Source organism: Bicyclus anynana, chromosome 14, assembly GCF_947172395.1.
Source record: "Bicyclus anynana chromosome 14, ilBicAnyn1.1, whole genome shotgun sequence".
NCBI classification, from domain to species: domain Eukaryota; kingdom Metazoa; phylum Arthropoda; class Insecta; order Lepidoptera; family Nymphalidae; genus Bicyclus; species Bicyclus anynana.
In genome coordinates, this window is record NC_069096.1 from 4,791,552 (window position 1) to 4,816,501 (window position 24,950).

A 24,950-nucleotide genomic window follows, 5' to 3' on the forward strand; every position below is an offset into this window, starting at 1 on the left:
ATTATTTATGAAAAAAAATAAGCGGAAAAACATTAATATTTACAAAACTCACCTATTTCAAAATCAACAGTACGGTAGCCAAATATTTAAAATAGTTAAATTTTGTAAATATTTAAGTTACATTTTGTTTTAAGTTTCTTTTTATAATAATATATAGTAATAAGAAAAGCAAACTATAGTAATCCTTCAAATGTTATAGGATTTTTAATCAAAGAAAGAAAAGAAGATTCTTATTATTCAAATTTCAATGATTTATTTTCTTTCTTTTGTGAACATGAAAATATCTTAAAGCTTGAAATTTAGTTACATCTTTTTCATTTTCAATGTGGATTAATTTACCCTTCAGCAGCCTGTTAACATTAGTGCACCAACTATGAACAATGACGTTTATTGTTAAATTTAATAAATAATCACACAGTTTCTTATTGTGAATTTTACAGGAGAGAAACGATACATCACAAAATATATTTGCGGTCTGAATTAAAGCTTTTTTTATATTTTTTCTGTGTGGTTCTTTAATTAATTGGTCTTCAATTATCACACATACTTCATTTAAAAATGTACACAACGCCTCCGACGGATACTTACAACTCTTGTTTGTATAGTCTCGTTCCAAAATGAAATCACTTTGAGTCGGAGGTGTTGTGCTTAACAATTGCATTTTGCATGTATTGCAATTTAATGAAATTTTTTTTAAACACTTATGAACCAAATACCCAGCAACATAGCGTTTAGCTTCTTTGCTGGTTATGTTGCTGGGTTCACAAATAATATTTTCGTTGAATAAATTAATTAAAGAATCAACATTAATTATATTTTCCTCTTGTTTCTCTCCTGGTTTACTTATTTGTGAATTTATCAAACATTTTAGTGGCTTTAATATTTTATTATTGTCTCGTTCACAGTTCGCACCAATTGAGTGTGAAGAAGTTAAATTATTTACTAATAAAGTTTTGTAAGCTCCAACAAATTGACAACATGTTGGAGAGACATTTCGTACTCCATTACTTCTTATTCCAGAAAAGAAGTTTTCTAGAGGGTCCTGGTTAAAATTTCTTGTTAACAAGCTGCTTATGCTGTGTTCAGCGTTTAAAACAGAAAACATTTCTTTAAAAACGTGAATGTTATGTATCCAGTTTTTAAGTGATGGGACCGATACAAATCGACTACCATCTTTTTTTATTACTTCAAATCCCATTGAGGTCAAGATAGGTAAACTTTCTTCCCATAATTTAAGGTGGGGTGAATTTTTTTTTAAAGCTGATTTGTAAAATTTTGCAGTATCTCTATAATTGTGACCATTAAAACTATCAAATAATTTGTCAAAAAGTAATAATAGATCAGCTGTGGCGAGACATTCTTTCGGCAAAAGATTGTGATCTGAAAAAAAAACACATTATATTCTTACCTAAGAGATATCTTCAAATATTAAATTTATAATATATATAATAATATTAAAAAGAAAAAATATTTGATATTTTGTATGTAATGAATGAGCCGTGATAGCCCAGTGGATATGACCTCAGCCTCCGATTCCGGAGGGTGTGGGTTCGAATCCGGTCCGGGTCATGCACCTCCAACTTTTCAGTTGTGTGCATTTTAAGAAATTAAATATCACGAGTCTCAATCGGTGAAGGAAAAAATCGTGAGGAAACCTGCATACAAGAGAATTATCTTAATTCTCTGCGTGTGCGAAGTCTGCCAATCCACCATTGGGCCAACGTGATGGACTATTGGCCTAACCCTTCTCATTCTGAGAGGAGACTCGAGCTCAGCAGTGAGCCGAATACGGGTTGATGACGACGATGTAATGAATAGGCTCCGAAACTACTGCACCGATTTGAAAAATTCTTTCACTGTTGGGAAGTCACACTATCCTAAAGTGCTATAGGCTATAAATTATATTTTCAAAATAAATAGGGAGTTTTACTCCAATATTGTAACCCAAGGTGTAAAAATTTCAGGTTTCTACATTTATAATAAAACTGTTACTGTTAAAAATTACTTTAGAATATACTAAAAATAATGTTATTTAAGATTTTTCAGGATTACCCGTATGATTTTTGAAAAATCTTAAATACCTAAAGGAATCAAACCAAAATCCTACGGGCACCTAAAGGGTTAAACCTTTAGGTGCCCGTAGGATTTTGGTGAGTGTATGTGGTTGAAATTTTTTTTAATATAAATCATTTACGTTTCAAATTATCTTTTTGTTAAATTATGAGAGGACTATTTTATATACAACATGCAAAAATATTAACAGAAGGGGTGAAATAGGGGTTAAAAGTTTACATCGAGTTTCACAAGGTTATATGGGCGAAGTCGCGGGCCTATCTTTAAATATTTTTTTATGGCTCTAAAACGACATTAATAAACAATAAAAGGCAATTAAGATACATACTTGCTAAAAACCGTAAAGCTGCAGATACTCGTTGACTAAACACTTGAGCCGCGTGTTTTACTTTCATTTTCGGTACTTTTTCCTTGTTAACATGTGACTCAGTTAGTTTATTTACCAATCGAATATCATGTTCACCCGCATCGATATCCAATAACATTTGTAAATGTTCCCATTTTGCAAACTTTGTTTCTCCATTTTGTACAAATTTTAATTTTTTTGTCATCAAATTATTTCTCAATCCTTTGAGAAGATGTGGCGGATCAAAGATTGGAAATATTTTACTATTGTTAACTTCAAATGCCATGCTTCTATATTCAGTCCCATTCCGCAGGTATTTTTCTTTTGTTTCCGTGACGAGATTTTTGATCACCTTCATATTAGTCGGTGATTGGTCACAAACAGTCGCTATAATTTTTAGGCCAATACTATTAACCTGTTCTATTATATTTTTTATAAGCATTTTTAAATCAACACTATTGGTTGCGCTCTGACAGAATGTAAAGCATATCGGTTGTTTATACTTGCCCTTAATACTTTTTAGCATGAAGACTAATGCGTGATCGGCAATTTTTGAGGTTCTATGAGCTCCAAAATCTTCAAATCCGCCAATCTCATCTAAATGATTTTGAAAATAAAGTCCAGGTGTCAATGCCACCTCATCAAAAATCAAAGTGCACAGCTTTTTCTCCTCGGGCAACTTGCGAACTGTTTTTGCTAAGTGTTTTAGCATAGTGTCGTTTATGCCTGGGGTCAAAGAGATGCTGCTTAACACTTTTTGCATCGTTCTTTTTGAGGGCAAACCAAAAGTCTTTTGTAAGAAACTATAAGCCTTTTGACTTTGCTTATAAATTGTCAAACATAAGATTTTCTCCTTCATAGTAAATCTCCTGCCTCTAGGCTTCTTACAACTCTTTTTAAGCTGCATATTAACAAAAATAGCAGCTGGTTCTGGAAGTTTTTCTACAGTTTTTTGAAATGCTTCACTTTGTGAAAGTTTTCTGGCCTGATTAACTCTTTCGGTCAATGATTTGCATTTAATTTTTAATTTTAAAATTTGAGCTTTAAACGCTCTAAGTTCTTTTGATTGTCTCTGTGTGTTAACTGAAAACAAAACATAACCAATGATTTGTAGTGATTATCTGAGTAATGGTTAAAAAAAATTGAACATTTTTGTGGCAAAAGAAAATATTTACAAAACAAACTAATTAACGAAAATCGATATAAATTTAAGAATAATAAGATAATTGTCGAAAATATGATATAATTAATTAATAGTAGTAGTTACCTTTAGGTCTTAGTCTTCGTTTTGCTGATTCGCTTGAAAATAGATTAACTTTAGATTGTATTTGAACTTTGTTTAATTCTGCCTGTTGACTGCAAGGCACCTCCATCTCAACATCCATTTCAGTCTCCATTGGATATGAGACTGCAAGAGGAGTTACAGCTGTAAAAATTTAAATATCATCTAATCAAACAGCATTCATTATCTTCTATCTATCTGTTACTCCTAAATATTTTATTATAATAGTGACTAAATTAACTCATTATTTATATAATTACCTTGCTGGTTCAGTGGTTAGCCTGTGTGGTTTCAGATCACGAGGTCCTGGGTTTGAATCCAGGCACTCAGGTTTTTCTTTCTTCTAAGAAATTTTTAGTAAAAATACTCAGCCGAGAATTCCGGTCTGTATCATTAACATGTTATTGGTTGTTAATACATTTAACATTATCACCATAAGACCACCAACCCCCATTGGAGCAGTGTGGTGGGTCTAAGCTCTAAGCATAAATATGTATGGGAATGATATTCATTAACGACAGATTACGTGATCAAGTAGTCGATCAGATCTGTCATTCCCATACATTTTTTAGTTTCCGAAGCGATAGCGTTTGTAGAAAGAGAAACGACATGCCACATGGCTACAGGCCCTGGTCTTGTATTGGGTTGTTAAAATTGGCTGATAATGATGATGATGATACTCACGCAAATTCAAAGTTGGTACAGCATTTCTAGTAAGTCTTCTACTAGCAGATCGGTAACAAGCTTCAAAATGAGAATCACAAATTCTTACACTATTATAAATATAAGAATCCTCTTTTCCTTTCACGTCGTCCTTTAAAACCAGTTTCCACTGCTGGAATTTTTCCAAATTCATGATATCTGGTTTCGGAAACTGATGAAATGGGCCTGAAATTTCATAACATATTTATTGAATTAAATAATACACATGATATGTTTAACTGGACCAATACAAATTGGAACCAATCCACAAAATGAATGAAATAGAGATAGATATATTAATGGAAATATAATATTGCACTCTATCTTACTATTACAAACATTGAAGCACTCCAACAAAAATGGAGTAAATAATACTTTACTTATAGAATCTAATCCATGTTGGTCAACTTTAGTGAATCAGAAAAGAAGCAATGCTTGGTACAATTTATTCCACAAACTAAAGCCACTAATAATTTAAGTAAAAAGAAATTTTTGCTTACATAAATTATGTAGTTTATGTACATAATTTATCTAAGCAATTAATAATATTATGTATAAATAAATAAATACCTTCAGTCTCACAGCCGAAATGGCATTTTAATGCAGATTTTCTTGGCATTTTATCCAAATTCGTAAAGCAAACGGGTCAGGTGGGCAAGCACAGGTCAAATGTAAATAGCAGGCAACAGGGGTCCAGGACATAAAAAGGGTCAAACGTTTAAAGAATATACAATAAAAACAAGAAACAAGCACTATTTGGATTATAAATTTTAGAGTTTGAAAATAACACTAAGCAGCAACACTGATATCAACCACACAACAACAGAAAAAATTCAATGACAGCTAAACTGTCAAATTTGAAATTATATTTTTTTAAACTTTTATAGTCCGAACTGCTTCGTGCGTGCTTCATGCGTGCCATCTATATTGTGCCTGAGGCAACTACGCTCAAGTTTTTGTTCCGTGAGCGCTGGAAGGCAGCACTTCATACAAAATATTTTACGTAAGCGAACTGTTCGGCAGTTTCATCCCCATGCCTCAGGGAGTTTATACACCAATACAAAGAGACAAGACATAGACAAGAGCAAAGAGTAAAATAATTTATACACAAAGTCAATAATCCTAATCCCAATAAAAAATCAATTTCACAAACGTGACATCAAAGATTACAATGTATTATTGGAAATAGATAGGCTACTCTAACTTTTTTCGGAACGCTTGTGATAGCGCCATCTAGTGACTAGCTACGGTATTTTTAGTATAGTATCCATTATGTTACAAAAATAATAATGCATATTTTTTGTAAATGTGAGATTTTTTATTTTGTAATAGTTGAAGAAACCAACTGAGAAAAACAAAAAAAAAGACAAAAAGTTTTCCATTGTCCGGGCTCGAACTCAGGATTATTAGATCGTACCTTTGTTATGCACCACTAGGCCAATTGACTATATGGAAAATCGTTGAAATTAATGTACGGTTACTGTCTATCTGTAATAATCCCTTTGCTTTAGAAATACAGACACATTCTTCCAATTGCGCTTCAAAATTAAAAGGATAAATAATTCTTTTTTTTTGTTTTCTTTTTCCATACTTACACGGTTTAAATCTCTAAAAACATTATAATACATACACACCATAAGTAATTGAATTTACTATCCTGGAATCTTAAATCTAGAATGTAGATGGCGCTGCTTCATAAAGATTTCACGTTCTTCTAAGTTCCCATGGCATGATTGTCAGTCTGTCATTCACCACGGAACTGACAATTCAATATTTCCAAATCTATTAATCTAAATAGTCAAAGGTAAAATTTAATCACTTGACCTATAAATAGCTAGAGTCCTTTTCATGAAAGAAGTTCCGCGGCTAAAAGTTCCGCGGTTATAATGTTTTTGAGAGAATTAAACCGTGTAAGTACGGAAAAAACCGAGAAAAAAGAATTCTTTATCCTCTTAATTATTTCGACGCGTAATAGGAAGAATGTGTTTGTATTATTAAAGAAAGACAGTTATTGTACATTAATTTCAATGATGTTCAACATAGTCATTTGGCCTAGTGGTGTATATCAATGGTACGATCTTATAATCCTGAGTTCAAGCCCGGGGGTAACAATGGAAAACTTTTTGTCTTTTTTTTGTTTTTATCAATTGGTTTATTCAACTATTACAAAATCAAAAATATCTCTCCTTTACAAAAAATATGCATGATTATTTTTATAACTTAATGGATACTATACTAAAAATACCGTAGCTAGTTACTAGATGGCGCTATCACAGGCGTTTCGATAAAGTTAGAGTTGCCTATCTATTTCCAATAATACACTGTAATCTTTGCTGACAGTAACGTTTGTAACTTTGTAAATGTAAACAAAAATGAAAAATAATAATCGACTTAACTATCGATTTAATTTTATTTACGTTTAATGTTTAATTGTTTAGTATTTATCGTAGGAAAGAAGAGAGCTAGTAATATGTTCATTCTTAATAATAAAAGAATCACTGTTAATTATAAAAAGTTAAAAACAGTAAGAAATAATCTACGAATTCTATACGAAACGTGTAAGTGCATCATACATATCATAATTAAAGCTATTCATATTATTATAATTACTTTAATTTTTATTTTTGCAAGGTAATTTCAATTTATATTTTTGAAAACAATATACTGTTTTTTTATAGATAATTTGGCAGAAAAATAATATATCAGAACAGAAAACTATGATCAAGTACACGGTTGATTGCTGGGAACTGGGAAAAAACAATGTTTTTCACTCTGAGTGAAATAGTGCAGTGGATAGGATTAACAGTCTTTGAAATATGGTTAAATTTGATTACAATTACGATATTTACTGCCCTACTGGCACTTAAGATTGAAGGTTTAATGAATAGTGCGTGGTGGACAATATTTGCTCCATTATTTGTTAGTGATGCTATGAATGCATACTTTTGTTGTATAGTATGTATAAGAATGACATTAGAAACATCATACAAAGCCTCAATATACAGGGCGTCCTGGAGTTTTATATTTTTAGGCCTTACATTTGTATTTAAGTTCTTATTATGTAGAAAACTCCAAGGTGATTCAGAAATTGAATACAGTGAAGTGTTTGCTCCACTTTTTATTTTATTACAACTTATAGCTGTAAGAGCATGTCAGTTGCATCAATAATAGTCATAAAATCAATCTGGGATACTTAATCAATAAACTACCCCTTTTAAGATAATGGTAACAGGTGTCACACTATAATATCTTAACACTTTAGTAGTACTTTTTTTACTTGACATACTGATGAGTTATGGTGAGATACTGATCTCACCATGGGCTTATATTAAGTAGGCATGACTGCATTGTAACTTAGTGTTTTTCAGATACCATGCGTACAGTGACAGTTGTATGCCGTTAATTTCAATATTATTGTGAATTGCAGACTTTCAAGAGCCAAACAAACTGTCACTCACACCATCTTACATAAAGTGAATAATTAATTAATATTAAGTATATGATGCAAGCACTATTACAAATAATATAACTTATGTTCTTTAGTTTAATAATTACTTAAATATAATAAATTACTTAATATAGTAATTAAGTAATTTATTATATTTAAGTAATTATTAAACTAAAGAACATAAGTTATATTATTTGTAATAAAGCTACAAATTTTATTTAAATTCATGAAAATTATTTATACTTAAATCAATTTAATCAACTAAATATCAGAAAACACTCAAATAACACTAAATTGTTTTTTTATTTAAATTCATGAAAATTATTTATACTTAAATCAATTTAATCAACTAAATATCAGAAAACACTCAAATAACACTAAATTGTTTTTTTATTTAAATTCATGAAAATTATTTATACTTAAATCAATTTAATCAACTAAATAACAGAAAACACTCAAATAACACTAAATTGTTTTTTTATTCAAATTCATGAAAATTATTTATACTTAAATCAATTTAATCAACTAAATAACAGAAAACACTCAAATAACACTAAATTGTTTTTTTTATTTAAATTCATGAAATTTATTTATACTTAAATCAATTTAATCAACTAAATAACAGAAAACACTCAAATAACACTAAATTGTTTCTGCCAAGATAATACAGGGTACCCACCTGCATTATCACTTATTATTAGATAAGATTAGTAAGCATGTTTAAACTTGCTGATGAATATTTTTTTTTTATTAATTTATTGTATATTTGATGAAATTTAAAATAAAATATATTATTTTTAATAACTAAGATTCAAATTATACTATGTCATTCTTTAAAATAATTTAAACATAAAAACTTAAATATCAATGTTCTGTCTTCTACCAAAAAAATAATATAAGTAGTATGTATTTTTAATACTAATTGAAAATATTTGGAATTTTCTTATAACTAAGTAATGGAATTTCTTCTTTAAGCAAGTATTTTAGCGGAACATGCTAAATAAGCCACCTCTCTTGGTCTTTTCTTGTCCACCGAACATGAAATTAAAATTGGTACTCTGGTTTTGTTCATCAGATTCAGGTTGATTTCCAGATGTGCTTCCAAAAAATGTACGGGCTTTTTTATATCCTATAAATGAAAAGCGTTAATAAATATATAATATATTAGGATATGACAATACACATATCTCTACCTGACCTGAAAGCTCTCGTAGAGAGTATTATTTTCTTTGCCTGAAAGTTAATCTATACTAATATTATAAAGCTGAAGAGTTTGTTTGTTTGTTTGTTTGATTGAACGCGCTAATCTCAGGAACTACTGGTCCGATTTGAAAAATTCTTTCAGTGTTAGATAGCCCATTTATCGAGGAAGGCTATAGGCTGTATATCCCCATATTCCTACGGGAACGGGAACCACGCGGAGGAAACCGCGCGGTGTCAGCTAGTAAATAAATATACTCAAACCATACACATATCTAGTCCCAAAATACACTTATAGCCTTATGGGTACTAAGTTATTTAGCTGCTTTTTATCATATAAGTATGAGTATATTTATATACCTACTACAGATAAATATAGCTGTATATCTTAATAGTTATTTTTTATATCTAAAGTTTTTTATTTGACGGCCGCGTGGCGCAGTGGGTAGTGGCCCTGCTTTCTGCATCCACGGCCGTGGGTTCGATTCCTACAACTGGAAAATATTTGTGTGATGAGCATGGGTGTTTTCCAATGTCTGTGTATATTTATACATTATATAAGTATTTATATGTAGTATATAATTGTATATTAATATTATAATATCAACTATCTTAGCACCCATAACACAAGCTACTCTGTATGCTTACTTTGGGGCTAGATAGTGATGTGTATTGTTTAAGTATATTTATTATTTAAGTAAAAGTGTCTCATCATACCTGCCATAAAACTAGGAACATTTTCCTGTTGCACATCCACTTCCTTATTTATGGTTTGTGTTTCATAATCAGCTTTCGGTGATAAAAGAAGGGTTGGATCTTAAAAAAATATAATATATACTATTTAAACAATTAATTACTATAAATGTAATGTAAGATTATTATCCCTGATTTAATACACCTTAGGAGTAGAATTCTCAAATGTTTTGGAACAAATTATACTTTTATATTTTACTGATTAAAAAAGCTAAATACTTCCATACAGTCTTTCATTCCATGTTTTAGTTTGATTGTCCTGTTAAAAATCAGTTGACGGCCTCCGTGGCGCAGTGGTATTCACGGTGGATTTACAAGACGCAGGTCCTGGGTTCGATCCCCGGCTGGGCCGATTGAGGTTTTCTTAATTAATTCAGGTCTGGCTGGTGGGTGGCTTTGGCCGTGGCTAGTTACCACCCTACCGACAAAGAAGTACCGGCAAGCGGTTTAGCGTTCCGGTACGATATCGTGTAGAAACCGATAGGGGTGTGGATTTTCATCCTCCTTCTAACAAGTTAGCCCGCTTCCATCTTAGATTGCATCATCACTTACCATCAGGTGAGATTGTAATCAAGGGCTAACTTGTAAAGAATAAAAAAAAAATCTGATTTGTCGTAGATCTCTCTAACAGTGCTGTTAAAAATTAGTACAGTTTAGGTAAAACCATAACAGTTGGAGGTACATGTTCTTAGTTCTAATAACTAAGCATAAGTTTTTCAGAAATCAGGATTCCTCATTAAACCAGGTATTTTCCCAGTACAAAAAGTAAACGTATGTGCTAATAAATAAAAATATATATCTATAAGTATACTATTTTGATCTATCCCAAATTTACGATTTGGATCAAAATTGAAAGGGATAGATCAAAATTTCAAACAAACTACTCATGTTCAGCGGTTTCACAGCTCCTGATCCCGTGGGAATACGGGGACAAAATATAGCTTAATGTTACTCATTAATAATCTAGCTTCCCACTGATGAGAGAATTTTTAAATTTGATTTATGAGTGTAAGAGTAACATACAAAAAAACTTGCTTCCACATTTATACTTATAATAAATCTGTAGAGAGATCAATGCTGTACATGGAATATATTTCCAAAATAACTATCAGGGGGTGATTAGTGATCGATACTGATACCACAAACGCAATCAGTAAAATTTTTGTCTGTCTGTTCGTTATAGAAACAAAAACTAATCGACGAATTTTAACGAAACTTGGTATTATTTATCATACTCCTGGGCAGTTTTTAGTATACTTTTCATCACGCTACGATCAATAGGAGCAGAGCAATGAAGGGGAAACGTTGGTAAAACGGGAGAAGTCACTTAATTTTTACAGCTAAGAACTGAAACTAAGGGAGGACGAAGTTGCGGGCGTCCGCTAGTTTATACTACAAGTATGTACAAATATGTTAAGAATTGAAATGTTTGATTAAATAGGCTTACCACATTGTGGGAACTCCACATCCGCATCGTCAGATCCTGTTGTGTCCAAAGAAATATAAGGTAAGTCCTGAATGAAGTTTCGAAATGCTAGTAGAGCTGATGGTGCATCATCTTTTTGTGGACACATTTGTCCCTAAAATAAAATTTGGTAAATTACAGAATCAAAATCTCAATTCATCATCATCATTCACAGCCGATGGACGTCCACTGCTGGACATAGGCCTCTCGCATGGACTTATAAACAAAACGGTCTCGAGCCGCCAGCATCTAGCAGCTCCCTGCAACCCGCATGATGTCTTCACCTATAAAAGTCTTCACCTAACATCCATCGGCTCTTCGAACTATGTGGCCTGCCGTGGCCACATAGTTCGAAGAGCCACGTGGCCACGATTTAGTCACTTGTCAATAGTCAAAAACAAGTTTGCAAAACCTAAAATGCACATAAAACCCATGTTACGAGTAACTGGTAAAATTCGTGATTGAATAATAAGCCTCTTCAATGCCCACAGTTGTGTATTGGGTTCGCTCGGTTGGTCATTTCATCTCACCTATGTATGATTTAATTAAGTTATGCATAAAATATTTCAACTTTGAAGTAGGTAATAATAAAGTAGGAGGCAAATTTCCAGGGCAGGGAAAATCTACTTTAAGCCTCTGGCTACGAGAATAGGTACAGTTCGTTTCATGTAGGATGGTGCGGGTGACAGTTATGAACGTCATACAGGCGGCTGTAACCGTACCCATTCTATCTGAAAAACATTTAAGGTACATAAGATTATTACCTACCTCTAAAAAAATCTTAATGATTAATTAATTACCTACCTCTGAGATATCAGATTTATTGAGTTGATTTTCTTCAACAGTCTTATTCTCAGATTCCTTAACGTTTCCATCTTGTGTCTGGAGTACTTCTACATCAATTTTTTCTGGCTCAATATTAATATTACTTCCATCACATTTTTTATTTTTATCAAAATATTCTGAAGTTATAATTTTATCTGACACCTGAAATTTAATGCACATTACGCACATTAATATTCATATATGGTCATCGATCTCCTATTAAAAAGTGGATGCACAATCCGTGACCAAAAAACGTCCCCACTCAATGAGTGCCAAACACAATTTCTTGGCACTCAATTCAAGTAGTCGCATTTGCAAATTCAACCATAAGCTCAATACTTAAGGTTTAATTTGCTCTGAATTTGGGATTTTATTGAATATTGGACTATATTCAAAGGTATAATTTTCTTTACCAATAATTCTAAAACTGTCCAAGCAAAATTGGCCAGTTTTTAAGTGAAATTTTCTACACGATTGTGCGTCCTTTTATTAGGAGAGGTCAATGTTGGTACATCGACACATTCCTATATGTCATTTATAAGTACCTATTATATACATATATGGCCATATAATATGTCTATCGATGTTACTGTATGTACTGTTATGGAATTACTAGCGGACGCCCGCGACTTCGTCCGTGAGAAAACCAATATGTTTTATATTTAATCGATTCATATGTACCATTTTTCAAAAACTGAATATACCGATATACCGATATACCGATACGTGCACGCTCCGATTTTCATAAATATATTTAATTTTCCATCAAACTTTCAACCCCTATTTGACGCCCTTCTACTTATCTAAATTATCGCGACAAAGAGTAGGTCATGTTCAACTCCAAGGTCCAGTTTATCTATTTACAAAAAAAAAATACCGACCGAATTGAGAACCTCCTCCTTTTTGAAGTCGGTTAAAAATAATCAAAATCAGGTTTACTCGCGAAAAGATAACAGACGGGCAGACAGATTTACTTTTGCACTTAAAATTATTAGTAAGTACGGGTCGTTTATTTACCTTAGAAACCACCGTATTTTTTTTGTAAGTAAACTCTGGTGATAGATTTAGATTGTGTTTCTTGAATACGAAATCTTTAATTTTATTATAACTATCTTGGCTAGCCGTGCTACTGTTTAGTTGGTTATTAGAAGTATTATTTGCTACATTATAATTTTCTTGATACTTGGCGTCATCCGCTACGGTGTTAGGTAAATCGTCATGTGTATTCATATTAAATGTAACTCTTTTTTCTGGAAAATTCTGAAAATATTGCGTGAATTACCGTTTAGACAAATTCAAGTAGGTTAAAGGTTGTTGCACATTAGAGCCATTCGGGACCCGAACCGCACCGCCTCGTCGCTAGGCGTCCACTTGTAGTCCACAGGCGGAAGCCGCATTGCTACCAGTTAAACTCGCGTGGTCAACGATTTTTTTTTTATTCTTTGATTGTTAGCCCTTGACTACAATCTCACCTGATAGTAAGTGATGTCTAAGATGGAAGCTGGCTAACTTATATACTGGAGGAGGATGAAAATCCACACCCCTTTTCGGTTTCTACACAACATTGTACCGGAACGCTAAATCGCTTGGCGGTACGTCTTTGTCGGTAGGGTGGTAACTAACCCCGGCCGAAGCCTCCCACTAGCCAGACCTGGACCAATTAAGAAATCCTCAATCGGTCGGGGATGGAACTCAGGACCTCCGTTTTGTAAATCCACCGCGCATACCACTGCGCTGGCCAGCGTTTGGTCCTAGGTTCACGCGAGGCAAGCATGCCAACAGCGAGCTATCATCGAGTGACAGTAGAGTTGATGTAGTGACCGCATGCCAATACGAAGAATCTCTCGAGGCGAGGCGGTGCGGGTCGGATCCCGGTGGCTCTAATGAGCAACGAGCTTTCAAAATTTTACCAGAAGAATTTAGTTCCTTTTTTCCCGCTAGCTATAAATAAACTGCTAAGCTATAAACAGTTATGTAAAACCTATTATAATAAATACCTGTGATTGCGAAAGTGTTAAGAACTGTGTCGGCGGTGGTATAATGTCCTGCGATACATTATTTGTCAGATCAATATTCTCCATAACTTCATCGCGTTCTTCGTTTACCTTTAAAATTGTTAAATGTTTTAAGCACAAACGTAAGCAGTTAGACGCACAAGGTTTTAAGCTAGGGTATGCACTATTGTTAACACCTACCTACCCAATGGCGTGCATCTACGAAATGCACTGAGAACGTACATATCATTCAAATTATTATTTTTTCAAGTATTTATGTTCTTGTTCTCTAATAATACAAAGAGGTAGGGGGTAATTTTTGTAACCCAGGACCACCGTCTTGTAAATTCACCGCGCATACCACTGCGCCACGGAGGCCGTCCAAATATTTACCCGAATGTCTCATAAAAATCAATTTAATCAAACCTAGCCATCATCCCCATTACACGGGCAACCGTGCCCTTTAGACCAGAACACAGCAACGCTGCTTGGCGGTACTTCCCTGGACGACCTTGTCACAAATAGCTCTACAATAGGCTAGTTGACACTTTTTCTTAAATGTTCTTAAATACAGTAGAACCCGTTTAATACAATGGGGATGATGACTAGGTTTGAATATATTGATTTTTATGATACATTCGGGTAAATAGGGTCAATGTTAACTAATTTATACATAAAAAGCAAAGATCGTCTGGATATTTGCAAAATAAACGAGATTATAAAATTTCAAAATCTATTAAAAATATTTTATCGTAATTAGATGAAAATTCATACAGTTTTAGCATCCTTACATTAAATGTGACGTTTTTTAATATATGAACTATAAGCATAAACGCACAAATAACAAAGATACTAGTAATTTTGTTTGAACGCGCATACAAATCTAACGATCATTACATTGCCTATGACGTCATCAAATCGAGCCATTTTGTATGGGGCGTTTTTCAGGGATCCGCGGCAGCGCCGCAAATCTGACTCTTTAAATCCCTGTAGCTCCGAAAATAATGATCGCAGATACCCTGTTCCTTTTACAAAATTGCTTTACTATTAGTATACTCTTAATTTATATACAATTTAAAAAACTGTCATCATCCCTATTTCACAGGGACTCAACTAAAACCGCGTCTTACATCGGAAAGCGTAATAGACGGGATACGGGTGGGGGGTAGTGAAAAATATAACGACTAATGTACACATACCTTGTTATAAAAAATCGTGTATTTGGTGTAAAGACTACCTAATTATACTACTTAAAGTAATCTAAGTAAGTACCTAAGTATCTGGTATGATCATTATAAAGTATCAAAAAGATTTAGCAATTATGAAATTTTCAATTAAATTTTACTTTTCGTGCGTCTTCAAAATTTTCAGTTTAGAATCGCATCATGGCAATTTCGTTTGCTGTCAGGGTATTTCAGTTCTTTAAGATATCATGTATTAGTCTTGTCCTGCAACCTTGTTTAAGGACCTTTATGATGTCCTGATCTTTCTGTTGTAATTTATTTGTCGCATTTGGAATTACACGAGTGGAACATGTAGGCGTATTAAATGATGACGAATCGTATTAAGCGTTAGGAAATGTATGAAAACATGTCGCAAGTTGTAGGGTCTGGCGTAAAATGACGTATTAAGCGAAATTAAGCGAAATAAAATGATACATCACCTGCGTTAATTCTTCAATCTGGGTTACTGGTAGAATAACTTCTTTGGATACTTCCTTTGTCAAATCTATTTCTTCGATCACTTCAGTTTGTTCTGTAACCTGCAGTAGGTATGTTAAAATAAAATATCTTGGCATTAAAATCATTGAATTTAAGAGAGCCGTGATAGTCCATTGGATATGATCTCTGCCTCCGATTCCGGAGGGTTTGGGTTCGAATCTGGTCCGGGGCGTGCACCTCCAACTTTTTAGGTGTGTGCATTTTAAGAAATTAAATATCACGTGTCTCAAACGGTGAAGGAAAAACAGGAAACCTGCATACCAGAGAATTTTCTTAATTCTCTTCGTGTGTGATGTCTGCCAATCCGCATTGGGCCAGCGTGTTAGATTATGAGTCTTCTCTCGAGGAGACTCGAGCTCAGCAGTGATCCGAATATGGGTTGATAATGATGATGATAATGGTTATTAATATAGGGGGAGGGGAAGGGGTGTGGATTTTCATCCTACTCCGAACAAGTCCCGCTTCCATTGCATTATTTCTCGATTGCATTCTTAGATTGCGTCACATAGGTACCGTCAGATATGAGATTCTAGTCATGAGCTAACTTATAGAAAATAAAAAAAACACGGAAATATTGCGCTGTTCAGCTTTTCAGAACAAACTATAGTTAGATCGGATTCCTACCTTGTCCTTGTGTTGAGTCTCCTTCACTTCAGATACTGCAGCATCAATAACATTGACATCGTGAAGTTCGTACGGATTCAATTTAGAGAGAATTTTATAGGTTCCATTTGTGTCTAACTTAACATTATCTAAAATTGTAATTAATTTCCTGTCGGAGTACTTCTTCTGTTTCGCCGTCTTTGATGACGTCAAGAAAAATGATGAAACGTATACATTTTCATTGTTTTTATCGGAACTTTTCGACGTATGTGAATTATTTGTCGAGTAAGAATAAGATTCAGCCGATCTGTAACCTTCCTGCAACTAAAGAAATATCCTACCAATTATAAGTCATATTTAGTTGGTTAGGTACCAAAATGGCAAAGTTATATTATTTTATTTGTACAATTTGCCTTAATAGGGATGATGACAGTTTTTTAAATTGTATATAAATTAAGAGTATACTAATAGTAAAGCAATTTTGTAAAAGGAACAGGGTATCTTTAGCAACTATGGTACTTCTGCTGGGGTTGCTATTAATGATACACTTTTGTATGGAAATATCTTTATTGTTTAGTTACAAACGACCGGAATGCGCGAGCTGCGGAAAGTGACTATCGTATCGTATGCACGCTTTCCTCTACACTGTAGTTACAAAATTCATCATTGCTTTCGGATGCGATCATTACTTTCGGAGCTACAGGGATTTAAAGAGTCAGATTTGCAGCGCTATCGCGGTTCCCTGAAAATCGCCCCATACAAAATGGCTCGAACTAATGACGTCATAGGCAATGTAATGATCGTTAGATTTGTATGCGCGTACAAACAAATTTACCAAAACTTTGTTATTTGTGCGTTTATGCTTATAGTTCATTTATTAAAAAATGTCACATTTAATGTAAGGAAGCTAAAACTGTATGAATTTTCATCTAATTACGATAAAATATTTTTAATAGATTTTGAAATTTTATAATCTCATTTATTTTGCAAATATCCAGACAATCTTCGCTTTTTATGTATAAATTAGTTAACATTGACCCTATTTACCCATTGAATGAATGAATGTATCATAAAAATTAATATATTCAAACCTAGTCATCATCCCCATTGAGTACAGTGGCGTAGCGATGGGGGGTTGGAGAGGCCATGACCCTGGATTACGAAAGCAGGCAATGGTAAGCGATATAATCAATTAAAAAATAAAAATACACGTGTGCTTGTGAAGGTGTAGGTACACAAGCACACGTGTATTTCCCATAAAACTCATTAGTTAGGTAATGCTAAAATTCGTGATCGATTAAAGAGCAGAAAAATTTCGTAGAAAAATATTCCTCTGTAAAGCCAGTCTAGTTGGTCTTGCTCGGAGCTTGCTTGAGGGAGCCGCTGGATGCTGGCGGCTCGAGACCGTTTTGTTCGGAAGTTCATGCAAGAGGCCTATATACAGCAGTGGACGTCCATCGGCTGATAATTATGATGATTATTGATTATATTTATTATAAATATAAAATAGCTCGACGTGTCGCGAAGCTAAAGTGGCAATGGGCGGGGCACATAGTTCGAAGAGCAGTTACTATTCATTGTTTTTTATTATTATACCAATTTTCAAGACTTACCTTATCATAATGATTGGAGACCGTAGAAGGCATATTCAGTAGTTGCAATTTCGGCAGCTGAAAAATAAATACTCATGTTGGGAAATATATTATGGTTGGTTACTTATATAAGGTTGGTTATCTAGGTAATAGGTAGATTTATTTATATTATAATATTGGCTGGCGGGAGGCTTCGGCCGAGGCTAGTTACTACCCTACCGACAAAGACGTACCGCCAAGAGATTTAGCGTTCCGGTACGATGTCGTGTATAAACCGAAATGAGTAAGGATTTTCATCCTTAAAGCCCAAGTTAGCCCGCTTCCATCTTAGATTGCATCATCACTTACCATCAGGTGATATTGTAGTCAAGGGCTAACTTGTAAAGAATAAAAAAGTGTTCGTTAAAAAGGCTTTGCTGTTTCGGTGGTAGTATGTAGAATTTCAAAGAATATTGTTATTAAAATTTTTTAGAACAAAGAAACCTCAGAACATTTCTTAGGAGAAAGAAAACAGCCTGCCATAAGGCCTTATGATCCGAAGCCGCTTAAGCTAATCACTGGACTGGACGAGGCAGCATAATAAATTTATACCAATATTCGAAACTTAACGTGCTCTCTGAGGCACGGGGATGTAACACCGCTCACTTCTCAACTGAGAATTGTACCTGTACTGTGTTTGTACTGTGGATTTGCTGAACCGATTTTACCAGTGGCGGATTAGGGCAACATTTAAAAAAAAATAATGCCCTATGCAATCTTCCTCTGTCCCATAAGTGATTGTGATAGTGAGTGACAAATAATTTAAAAAATTAAAAACCCACGGATTTATAAATTCTTTTTTAACTTTTTTGTACTTATTATTAACTAACTTGTGCTTTAACAGCTTGTTTTTTTTTTCTCAGTCGGCTCTGGTGCCCCCTTGGACGGAAAAGTAATTGCTTAAATAGCTTATATGCTAATCCAGCACTGGATTTTACCTATGTTATTTGTGCATGTCATATTCCTACGGGGACAGAGCTACGCAGATGAAACCACGGAACGCCAGCTTGTTGGTATAATTCTTGACACCTGACTACCAAACACAGTACAAACATCATTCGAGCCAAAGATGTAAATAAAATGAAATATTTTACCACGAACGTGTCTCGGATTCCTTGTCTAGGCTGATTCACAGTATTCACATCAGACAGCGTATTTTTGAAAACGAAATTATTAGTTTTCATTTTCTTCGTTTTCTCATCAATTAGTTTCAAAAGAGCCGGTCGTTTGTGGACCATGTATTCGGCCAGTTCTATAATTCGTTTTTTATCGGAACACCATAATTCCACTTTCTTTGAGTTAATATCTCGGTCCAATTGTTTAGACTGAACCAGGAGGGATTCGATGTTACCTCTTACCGAGTCAACTTCACTGACTACATCATAGTATCGCTTCACGAACGGGATACTTTGGAAGCGAGTTTTACAAACGAGCCACATTTCTTCATATTTTTTTAATTGATCGTCCGCTTTTTTAGCCGCATTTTCTTTTGCTTCCTTAGCAAGTAGCAATTGTTTCTTGAGGTCGGTTATTCGCGATTTGCTCGCTGCTATCGAAGTGTGCATACTGCAAATTATTAATTTCAATCACAGAAATAGGAATATCCTTAATAAAGATTAGTTAAAAATAAAAGAACCTTAATACGTCCACGGTAAATAAAAATAAAAGTTATATAATGATTTATTTATTTTGCTATCATCCGCGAAAATTCGGCGAACCCATGCGACAACGTCACCCAGGTCCGACAAAATACTCTCTACGTACGTTTCACCCCGAAACCGGAGCATCCTCAGGAGATGTTGACTCTACAACGTGCAATTGCAAAGTCTTTACGTACGTAGAGAGTATTTTGTCGGACCTGGGTGACGTTGTCGCATGGGTTCGCCGAATTTTCGCGGATGATAGCAAAATAAATAAATCATTATATAATCATGATGAACTTCCGCAAAGTAACGCCTGCTTCTATCCAATATTTAAAAATAAAAGTACACAATACAATACACACATCACTATCTCGTCCCAAAGTAAGCGTATAGCAGGGAATACTGCCGTATCAGTCGTATCAATGATATGGGGCCCTCGGACTACATTAGCCCCTTACTAGGGTGTCCCTTATTTTTCAAAGTTTTAAATTTGTAACGCATAGGTCCTAGTCTTGTTCATTTGCCTCTAAAACACTCGGAAATATTTTTTTACCATAATTGAAGAACGATAACGACTTGAATCGAAACATGTTCATAGGTACATATTAGCGGCGCGTTCGTATAATACGGAGAAGGTTATAGGAGATGCTTTTTATTGCGAAAATTAAATAAGAAGGGGCTAAATTGGGGTTGAAACTTTGTATGGAAAGTCCTTCATTTTTAGAGTTACAGTTTTAAAAATTTGCTCAAAAATCATAAAAAATACGAAATATTTAAAGTGGTGAAATAGGGCTTGAAAGTTTACATTGATTTCCACGCGGACGAAGTCGCGGGCGTCCGCTAGTAAATAATAAAGACAAGTAGCTAAGTTATTTATCATCATTATTATCGACCCATATTCGGCTCACTGATGAGCAGAGATGTGATTTATTTGAAATACTTCTATTTAAAATGCAAATACAAAATGCAAAATACCTATTTTATATTTTGCATTTAAATGCTTTTTAGTAAAAAGCATTTTGTATTTTATTTGAAATACCTTTCGAGATGTATTTTGTATTTTTAATATTAATTTCAAAATGCAAAATACTTTGTGATTAAGTTTAGCCAACATTAATAGTCAAAGAAAACGAAATGAACGAATGACGCTTGTATTGCCGAATTTGACCAATAGAGGCGCCTAGCAGGCGCCTCTATTGGCGTCCTTTTAGGGTTCCGTAGTCCACAAGGAACCCTTATAGTTTCGCTATGTCCGTCTGTCTGTCCGTCCGTTCGTCCGTCCGCGGCTTAGCGCAGTGACTATAATTAATAGAAATCTGTAAATTAGCATGAGTGTGTACCTATATTAAAATGTAAACAAAGTCAAATAATAAAATCTTTAATAATATTTTTTTAGGTTAAAATTATTAATTAAAAATAAATTATGAGTTAATAAAAAGGTAAAGCTGTAAATAAAATATCTCAGAGTCTGTTAAAACTAGAAAGCTGAAATTTGGTATGGATATGCATGCATATTAATTACATCTATAAAGTAGTAAAAAGAAAATTCGAAAAAAAGTTGTTTTTGGGGTTCTTTCCTACAAGCAAAGTGAGGATGAATTTTTTATCTTCTATCACATGGTGTGGGGCACCGTTATCGGTATTTTTGTGCATTACATAAGGAATTAAACTGATCATTTAATCTACGGAACTCTACTCTTGGCCCGACACGCGCTTGGCTGGTTTTTTATTTTTTTCTTCGTTGGTCAAAGTGCGCGCCTTTTCGCCTTTAGTCTTGACGAATGACAATGTCACACGAAAACGACGAACATTATGAAGAACGTTTTTGTTCGGCTATGTCTCTATTTCTCATGATAAATACAAATTATCTGTGATTTGGTCAAAAGGTATTTTATTTTGATAAAGTATTTTGAAAATACCTATTTTGCATTTAGCATTTAAAATACCAAACGCAAACCTATTTGGTATTTTGCATTTGAAATAGTAAATCTCAAAAGTATTTTGCATTTTGTATTTAAATGCTTTTTTAAAACCATTTTGTACTTACATCTCTGCTGATGAGCGAGTCTCCTCTCAGAATGAGAAAAATTCTCAAGTATGCAGGTTTTCTCGCGATGTTTTTCCTTCACCATTTGATTATTATTTTCTATATGTATAGACATATAATTATTTTTACATAGCTGAAAAGTTGGAGGTGGATATCCCGGACAGGATTCGAACCTACACCCCCCAGAATCGAAGCCCGCTTTAATTTTTGACTGCATTTTCACTTACGAGTAACATCAGGTGAGATCGCAGTCAATGGCTAACTTGTCATAGAATTAAAAAAAAATGTTTATTTCTACTGTGGTTGTTGAGAAACTCAACTCATATGATAAGGAACATTCACGTACCAAAGACACTATTCACATGAATTAGGTACTATTAACCTAATAGGTAATTAAGTACCTACATACTGAAACATGCTTAAGTAGGTACTTACCTCTCTATTTTTTCTTCGTCATGTTTTATCTCAGTCTCCAAAAGTGAATTAGTGTTTCTTATAAAACCATACATTTCTTTTCGTTTTTTCGCATACTTGAGGAGTTTTTGTTCCAATTGTGCAGTTGCTGCAATTTATTAAAAAAAAGTGTTTAACTGTTTACCTACTAAGTATAAATATTTATTGACATTTAATTTGAAATATTTTATTAATATGAAAGACTATTTCAACAATTAAATAGACGTACGAAAACGCACCTACGTATAAAATTTTAAAGTCAGCAATGATACTTAATTCTTACCTTGTAATGATTCAATGCCAATTTCAAATTGCATTTGATAATCATTGATTTCATTAGTATATGGCACCATTGCACCAGAGTTATTTTCTTCTTTATTCGACATTGCTATAATTTTTCTATTTATTATAAAATATTTTCGCAATGGGCAATGGCAAATGGCGGGAAATTCACTAAAAGTGCTGCGGATGCGGTAGTGTTTTTTTTTCTTTTTTAATATTCTCAGTCTTAGAATCTTTTCTTTTTAAGCCATGAAAAAGATCATTAATCACAGACTAAATTTTTAGGAAGTATTTCAGACAGTACTTTCATGTGTTTTTTTTTTCAGAAATGGCTTATTAATCTGACACCGGCTTGTCACCATCTTCAAAATGATTAGGTTAGTGGGATTGTTTCTACATTTTGAACTAATTTTGCCTAGTTTCAATGAATATTTTTGTGTTTATTGTAAAATTGTAAATACTTCAATGGGTTCCTGGCAGGTAGCAGTGCTATCGGAAAAATTCCAAGACAGTACACATGTTTGTGTGAGTATACCACAACTATACAACTGCACCACAGCCCAATTTGGTAGAATATGATTTGTCTCTATAAAGGTTTTACAGTAAGAAAAATGAAACAGCTGTTTGAAACTTTTATTAAATTAGGTACATACTTAACACAGACTTTCTAAATACATATTTTAACATGCTGGCAGATGAAATAATTAATGATCTTCATAGCCACTGGGGAGAGGGTTGACATGTGGGTTGTGGAAGAGAGACTTTTGGCCATCACCCCATGGAAAACGCTGAAAAAAATAAAGGTTGACTATAATCAAATCTATCGTAAGACATTTTAATAAAACCTAGCAAAAAAAATACTTCAATAATGTGATAGTAGAGCCAGGATTCCATGTTTATATGAAAAGCAATTTGGAGCTTAGACCCATCACAATGCATATTCTGTGTTACATTCTAATATTACATTTATCAGATATAAAAAACGGGACCAACTGATGATGACATGATCCCCAATTAATGGGGGTGTAACATCACAAACTTTCCAACTCTGTGATGCTAATGTGAATTCCTTGGAATTATCTATACTCTACATTTCATAGCCTGGCCCAGGAATGTCATGTCATAGAAGCATACCACTGCCAACAAGGCAGTTTCAATAAAGTAGTTAGAAAACAAACCCTGCAAGACATTAAACAAAAATAGAAATACAGGGCCACACTTAGATTTTGAAAGGGAGATGTAATAAGGCAGTTATTTTTTTTAAACTATGAGTATGGTAATTTATCATGTTTTACGTTAATAGCAGATTAAAAAAGGGAAACAAATGCCTGCGACTCATCGATGTTGTCAGTCCACCTGGAGGGGGATCGACCAACACTGTGCTTTCTAGTGTGGGGTCACCATTCCAGCACCTTGGGACCCCAACGTCCATTGGCTCTTCGAACCTTTGAACTTCTATGACGATCATAATACGTACTATTATCGTGAATCGCGGCAAACTATGAAGAGTCAAACAAACTGTACTGTCAATATAATGTATGTATTGTCCTAATATATAAAAATATTTTTGTTTATTAAGTTACCTTAGTGCGAATGCGCAAGTAATCGTAGGCAATAAACTCTGGTCGCTCATGAGGTGCTTCTTGGTGAGCTAAATACGCGTTCACCATACCCAACCCAATTGCTGGCCCTGCAACGAAGATGGACAACCTCTTCCAGAGCTTCCAGCCGCCTGTTCGAAAAAAGAGCGTTAATTCCGTCGCAAAACTGATAAGGATTGGTAGGTTATGCGATTACATAATTTCCTTAGAATTCCAAAAGACGTCTTACCTCCATGACCCCCAGCGGTTGCAGCGTGAGAAGCTAGACGTACGTTGTTCCTAACATAAGAAGTCACCGCCCTTTGTAAATAATATGCCATTTTTAACCCGAAATTTTCGTCTCTGCAATTTTCTTTCTTCGTACTTCTGTCAAATTAACGTCAAACTCAAAGTCAAAATAGACTATTGTCATAGACAATTTGTATTCGATATTGATTTTAGTTTATTAAACTAATTCTAGACGTGCCAACTTGATGTTCCATACGGGGTAAGACCGTGGTTGGATATTTATATTATTAAAGTTCATCTATAGATTTATTGTAAACAGATAGAGGCTAAAAGCAGATGGCGCCATTATCATAAAGCTGGTTTCGAAGTATACTATAGTCTGTGACGGTTCATAGCGGAAAAATAAATTTATAGAAAATGCGCAAGACAAAGAATATGTCCCCAATTTGCATGGAGGCTGGGCCTATAATATCATGGCAACATGTTTGTAACTCACACCCTGACAGATTAGATTCGCGTAAAGTAGCGTTCGCGTATAGCGTTCATATATGGCGTTTTAAACTTAGACCATTAATAACTGGACGTGGTTCGCTAACCGTTACCCCTCTGGCAAAGATCAAAAATCTATGATCTAATGCGTTTATAAAAACTGT

The 24,950-nt window shown here is 34.0% G+C and overlaps 3 protein-coding genes across 5 annotated transcripts; all 3 read right to left on the minus strand.

Annotated features, from left to right (window-relative positions):
- Positions 1-342: 342 nt before the first annotated feature.
- Positions 343-4,557, minus strand: LOC128198747 (uncharacterized). Its single transcript, XM_052885531.1, has 4 exons — positions 4,386-4,557; positions 3,687-3,845; positions 2,402-3,502; positions 343-371 (listed from the first exon to the last, which is right to left on the minus strand). Exons 1-4 carry the CDS (start codon positions 4,555-4,557, stop codon positions 343-345), a joined length of 1,461 nt encoding a protein of 486 aa, XP_052741491.1.
- A 4,255-nt stretch (positions 4,558-8,812) lies between these two features.
- LOC112056516 (uncharacterized) lies at positions 8,813-22,947 on the minus strand. Of its 3 annotated transcripts, XM_024096958.2 has the most exons (12): positions 22,470-22,947; positions 22,169-22,295; positions 19,138-19,609; positions 18,026-18,082; positions 16,434-16,736; positions 15,752-15,850; positions 14,092-14,199; positions 13,112-13,354; positions 12,074-12,256; positions 11,252-11,384; positions 9,769-9,867; positions 8,813-8,980 (listed from the first exon to the last, which is right to left on the minus strand). In XM_024096958.2, exons 1-12 carry the CDS (start codon positions 22,570-22,572, stop codon positions 8,835-8,837), a joined length of 2,073 nt encoding a protein of 690 aa, XP_023952726.2. In that variant the 5' UTR covers positions 22,573-22,947; the 3' UTR covers positions 8,813-8,834. The 3 variants fall into 3 exon arrangements, with proteins under 3 accessions (XP_023952726.2, XP_023952727.2, XP_052741462.1); XM_024096959.2 differs by lacking the exon at positions 13,112-13,354; XM_052885502.1 differs by lacking the exons at positions 8,813-8,980; positions 9,769-9,867; positions 11,252-11,384 and adding an exon at positions 11,822-12,000.
- Positions 22,948-23,087: 140 nt separating this feature from the next.
- LOC112056517 (cytochrome c oxidase subunit 6A1, mitochondrial) lies at positions 23,088-24,459 on the minus strand. Its single transcript, XM_024096960.2, has 3 exons — positions 24,299-24,459; positions 24,052-24,200; positions 23,088-23,256 (listed from the first exon to the last, which is right to left on the minus strand). Exons 1-3 carry the CDS (start codon positions 24,387-24,389, stop codon positions 23,173-23,175), a joined length of 324 nt encoding a protein of 107 aa, XP_023952728.1. The 5' UTR covers positions 24,390-24,459; the 3' UTR covers positions 23,088-23,172.
- Positions 24,460-24,950: the final 491 nt, after the last annotated feature.